This window comes from Amphiura filiformis, chromosome 18 (genome assembly GCF_039555335.1).
Source record: "Amphiura filiformis chromosome 18, Afil_fr2py, whole genome shotgun sequence".
Taxonomy (NCBI): domain Eukaryota; kingdom Metazoa; phylum Echinodermata; class Ophiuroidea; order Amphilepidida; family Amphiuridae; genus Amphiura; species Amphiura filiformis.
Window position 1 is genome coordinate 32,298,949 of NC_092645.1, and position 6,019 is coordinate 32,304,967.

The 6,019-nt window shown below is 38.1% G+C and overlaps 1 protein-coding gene across 1 annotated transcript; it reads left to right on the forward strand.

The window, feature by feature from the left end:
• Positions 1-528: 528 nt before the first annotated feature.
• On the forward strand, positions 529-6,019 carry LOC140140132 (uncharacterized). The gene is made up of 2 exons (XM_072161970.1): positions 529-589; positions 2,700-6,019. The coding sequence occupies exons 1-2, from the start codon at positions 546-548 to the stop codon at positions 3,700-3,702; spliced, it is 1,047 nt and encodes a 348-aa protein (XP_072018071.1). The 5' UTR covers positions 529-545; the 3' UTR covers positions 3,703-6,019.

A 6,019-nucleotide genomic window follows, 5' to 3' on the forward strand; every position in this document is an offset into this window, starting at 1 on the left:
GGTGTGTTTGTTAACCAGATTTGAGCAACTTTGAAATTTGACCACTGTGTTGACCTTTAACCTTGAATATGGCCGGAATGCCGGGAATTGTGTACAGGTCACAATGGGAGTGACCCCCCGTGGGGCATGCGAAATGGATTCTGTTGGCAATTAGTGGTTTTGTTTTAATTAAGGGAGCGATCGTTATCTACGACAGGGAATGGGCATTTTGAGGGGGGAACCCAAAATTTTTTTGGGGTCTTGCGGGGGAACGCAAATTTTTTCGTTGAACCAGGAGGGGATTTTGTTAAATTTTAAATGGAGAAATTCGGGAAAACAAGGGGGAATCCGAAAATTTTGAGCGGACGCGAGAGGGGAACGCAAATGTTTTTGTCGATATTTTTTTCCAAAACGCTCATCCCCCCTGCCGTAAATAACGATCGGTCCCTAACCACGATCTCGAGCAGACCCTGGTCTCGAGTAGGTGCTCTAAAGGGGAAATTATTTAAATAATTTTGAGTGCTAAGCGCCCATGATGGGTTACGAGCTGTTGTAGTGAATTTTTCATGGAGAACCATTTTGGAGTTCCAAGATTTTCATATTTTACCAGGTATGCCAAAATAATGTAGATTTTCAAAGAATTATATCATTTAAATATCGTCCTTTTTGTAACCATGATAGAAATTAACACTTGTGGCTTCGAACTACATACCTACACAACTACAGTACCTACATACTACGACTATCCATACGACTACGCTCTATTAAGCTTATCAAAAACAATCCGAGCTTCACCCGGGGAGCTTCATCGTCGCATCGAGATATTTTTATCTCGATGTGTATACATGTGTATCTTTCAAAAAGTAACTAACCCCCCTTAAATAATGACCATTATTCAAAAACGGGTGATTGTATAGGTAACCTAGGCAAACCTTAGTTAACACATTTACTAGTCAGCGAATTCGCCGAGACCGGGGCCCCAACACAATGCATATTTACATAGAAATTTGAATTTTTTTCGAGAATAGGTGGGTGAAGGAAACCTACATAAATATGTTTTCTATACTTCACTTGACCCAAATATATGATTTTTATGGTGATAATCAAGTCGCACATGGAATTTTAGAGGATTTTGATAGCAGTTCCATTAAAAAAGCTGCTATCGCCATGAGACTAAGATCTAGAAACACCCCCGAAATGCCGTTTTGGGGAATTTTGCTAGCTGAATCTTTTTGATGAAAGTCAATCTTTGACAAGATGTAACTTTGCTACGGAAAGTGCTATGAAAAAAAGGTTTTCAGTTTTGGCTTAGTTTACTCAAGGGCTTTAATTTGATATATAAAACGATGCAATTTGATGGCAAATTTGAATTCACCTAGCATACCTAGATTGTATTACAAATCTGTAAAATGCGTTGGAAGCAGAATTTATTTCTGCACATTTTGACACCTCATTTGTAGCAATTGACTAAATATTGACGTCACAGTGTACATTTAAATCATGTATGTAACCCAAGATTTGAAAGTTGTGGTAAATTATATTGATTTTGTATTCAGTGTAATGGAAGGAAATCTGTGTAATGATATCTGAGTGATTTTGTATTGTAAAAATTTGTATGTAAGTGCAACTTTCAAATCTGGACCTCACCACATTAAAAACCAGCTTATTTGATGCAGTATGATCTCCTGTGCATTTTGACACCATTTTTATCCAAATCGGCCCAAAACAAATTGAGTTGGTGCCGGCTAAAACAAGTATTTGGACAAGGGAGAGGCTGTAGGGGGGGGGGGGTCTGAAAATCAATATTTTCATCAACAATAATATTTACCTGATTATGTTAACTTAAAGTTGGTATTTGTCTTTAACTGATGTCTAGATTTCCATTTTTAAAGTTAAATAAAAATTGGAGTTGTTGTTTTCCTAAAATGGCCATTTTATGTTCAAATAAGGATGTGAGGGTGCTTTGCATTAAACTTAAACATGAAAATGATCTTTCAAACGGAAATTTCAATGGTGTATGTATGAAGATAATCATGTTTACATACTTACGGTTTGATTTTGGCAGCCATTCGAATATTTCATAAAGCGCTGTCATTTAACTACAGAGGTCAATACACTTTACAATGTATAAGTTTCAATGGAAGGTTTCCTGAGAATACCAAAAATGGTGCCATGGTCAAACAAAAAGAAATATAATGCATAAATTTTTTTTTGAGGATATGCATCATGTGAAAACAGCTATCTTAACACCATTTTTATGCAACTTTCAAAAATGGAATTCTAGACATAAATTACATTATACAAATCAACACCAACTTTAAGGGGATACTCCCTGGGGGTACAACACCCCTGTTGCAAATTTGTGACAATGTTTGCATTTTTCTCAGAAAGTAATAACAAACTGGTAACAAAACATATGTATATTATTGGGGCAAGGAATCCAATTACTACATGTACACTGAAATTTCAGTGACTCAAGACAAGCTGTTCCGTATATGATAGGAAATGAGGTACACCCTAGCGGTACCTTATTTCTTATCATAAATAAGAAGTTTATCGCTTGTCTTGGGTCACTGAAATTCCAGTGTATAATATACATAACTTTTGTTACCACTGTATTATTGGTTTTTGAGAATAAATGATACGGGACAGTAAAGGCGTGATAATTCCTCATTTCCAGTTTAACTTTATATTTTTATTAATTTTGTGGTTTGTTTCAGAAACATGCAAAACCTATCATCTAAAGTTTGGGATCGCATACCATTCCATCAATGCAAGTATTGCAGGCAGAGATTCAATTATGACACAAGTCGATACGTGTGTCATTTAAAACACCATGAAAACTGGATACACCCATACAGATATGGTTCTTTCCAGCAAGCAGTTGTGAAATTGGCAAGAGACAACTATGCAAGGAGTCCTGCTTTACTTGAACAAAGCCATACCGCATCTCATCAGTGTACATTTTGCTTGAAAACTTTCTCACATGTAGATAGGAAGATTAAACATGAATGGATTCATACCAAGAAGAAAGTTTACGTATGCAAATATTGCGACATGCGTTTTTCTCAGATAGAAGACAAGACTCAACATGAAAAGAGTCACATCAAGGAAAAACCTTTCCAATGTAGATATTGTAAAATGGTGTTTGCACATATAGGTGGCCGGACCCAGCATGAAAGGATTCACACCAGACAGAAACCATACAAATGTACTTATTGCAACGTGAGTTTCTCACAGATAGCTCACAAGACTAGACATGAAAGGATTCATACCAAAGAGAAACCTTACCAGTGTCGTTTTTGCCAGAAGAGTTTCTCACGTGCAGATACCAAGACAGAGCACGAAAGGATGATTCATAACAAAGAGAAACGTTTCTCACGGGCGGCTAAGAATAAGAAGACTGGTCATGAAAGAATTCATACCACAGAGAAATGCTACAAATGCACATATTGCAACAAGATTTTCTCGCGTCCAGATAGTAAGAAAAAGCATGAAAGGATGCATACCAAAGAGAAACCGTATCAGTGTAAATATTGCAATCAGAGTTTCTCAGACCAAAGTCACAAGGTTAGACACGAAAGGATTCATTCCAAAGACAAACCATATCCATGTGAATATTGCAAAAAAAGTTTCTCTCGGCTAGAACACAAAAGGAGACATGAAACCAGTCATTTGAAAAAGAAACAATGTAAGCATTGTAACGAGAGTTTCTCAAAATAGAAGAAACTAGACATGAGAGAATCCATATTGCAATGAAATTAAAGTTACCTAACCAATGCAGATTTTGTAACAAGTGTTTCACACACCGGACTCAGAGGATCAGACATGAAAGAATTCATACCAAAGAGAAATCACCAATGTAAATATTGTAACAAAAGTTTCTCAGATGCAGGTCACATGACTAGACATGAAAGGATACATACTAAAGAGAAACCTTACCAATGTAAACATTGCAGTAAGAATTTTGTAGAGAAGGCTACCAAGACGAAACATGAAAGGATACAGAGACAGCTTATCAATGTAAACATTGCAGCAAAAGTTTCATACGGGAAGCTCCAAAATAAACATGAATTGACACACATCAAAGAGAAAAGTTACATTTTTTGTAACCAATGTAAATGTTGCAATAATAGTAGAAGCCCATCCTGTAGAGTTCGTGACCAACTCATAGAACAAAGATTTGAAAGTTATTTTGGGATCTTTGATTGATTCTGAATCAATTTAGCTTGGGCTCACCTCCTGAAACTTCCGGGCATTCCGGGGAGGGGTCAATCAAGGTTACATGGTAAATTTTCAGAATGCTCCAATTATGTCACGTAATACATCAAATTACTCGTGTGGTCATGAGGATTCCAAAAATGTATAGTTTGTTATGTGTCAGACCTTTCAAGAGGGCGATATGACGAAAAATGGTCATAGGTCAACGACCTTTTTGAATTCTGACCATAGTAAACAACGTCCGATTTCGGTGATTTTGGTGTCTAATTATATGTTTTCTTGCATGAGAAATACAACTAAGCAAATTAAAAAACTATACAAGGAACCGATGACCCTCTTTTGCAACATGGCTGCCAAAAGCAACCATATTGAGAGAAGACGAAGCATAATAGGATTTGCACTAAAGCGGTGGCGTAGATTTCTTTATGAAATGATGGGGGAGGAGAAAATGGAGGTCGGTTTACAATCCATCAACCCAGTGGGGAGGCTCAAACCCTAAAATTTATAAATGTACATAAGTCATCCAAGGTAAATTTCACGCCTTAAACAGACTCTCTGGGTGGGCATGCCCGGGGCGGGCACCTGGACCAGGGAAGTGGCACTTCCCTGCCTGGATCTGGTCTTTAGACATGTTAATTATACTCAGCATAAGACATAAGGTACCCGTTATTTTCACCCCAGTACAAATGTATATCCTACACAAAGACCTAGCCTATTATATGTTTGCTCCTGTCAGGCCCCTGGTCAGGCCACGGCCAAAATGATACAATAGAGAAAGAATAAAGAAATGTTAAGGGGGTACTACACCCCTTGAAAAATTTGTGACTATTTTTGCATTTTTCTCAAAAAATAATAACACATTGGTAACAACGGGCAAACAACAGATGCACTGCAAACAACAACAAGCCAGAGAGGGGCCTGGATCTCGTGTGAGATACAAGTAAAATATATAAAAGTTCCAACAAAATTAACAGGCCACAGGTTTAGAGTTATCCACAAAGCTTTCGATACAATATCATCTTCAGTGTGTTAATACTGCAACTGATCTACTCTCTACAACAGCAATCACAGAAATGACTGCAATATTTAAACTTACACAACTACTACAGCTACTACACAATGATGAAAGAAAAAAGCAAATCAATATATCAATAAATATTGATCAGAAAGAGGGTTTACTCCTCAATGTTAAGCCCAAGGGGTGTGAGACAGCGGAGTTGCTGGATCCAAAAACTTTCTTTGGTAAGGCGAGAGGAAGGGTCTGAAAGTTTGTGGGAGGCATCTATGCCGGTAATGGAGAGATCATTGATGTTATGATTAGGAGAATTAAAATGATTGGCAACGGCTTTGTCTTTTTAGTTCTGATATCGGACAGGTGACCAAAAAGTCTAGTTTTAAGGGCATTTTTGGTTTCGCCCACATATTGTATACCGCAGCGGGTACAAGAGATGAGGTAGATGAGGTGGGTAGATTTGCAGTTGATGTCCTGGAGGATTTTGAAAGTCCGGTGAGTTATATTACTGGTGAAGGAGGAAGTGTGGGTAACAAGAGCACAAGCCTTGCATGGTTTGTTGCAAGGGCTACATTCAGTTTGTGACGGGGCATCGGAGACCATGGGTTTGAGGCGGGCTGAAACAAGGAGGTCTCTCAAGTTCCTGGGACGGCGATAAGCAATCACCGGGGGATCAGGTACTGCATCCTGGAGCTTTGGTGAGAGGTGCAGGGTGGACATGTGTTTGTTGACAATATTGCCCAGTTTAGGGAGTTGAGGGTGAAATGTCGTGACCAGAGGAACTCTCTTGTTACTCTTCTCCTTATC

What these genes read in the sequence shown, in the direction of transcription:
- LOC140140132 (XM_072161970.1), top strand. Translation starts at nt 546, where the DNA reads ATGGAGAACCATTTTGGAGTTCCAAGATTTTCATATTTTACCAG. An exon ending in AGATTTTCATATTTTACCAG is followed by an intron (nt 590 to 2,699) that starts GTATGCCAAAAT and finishes GGTTTGTTTCAG; the next exon opens with AAACATGCAAAACCTATCAT.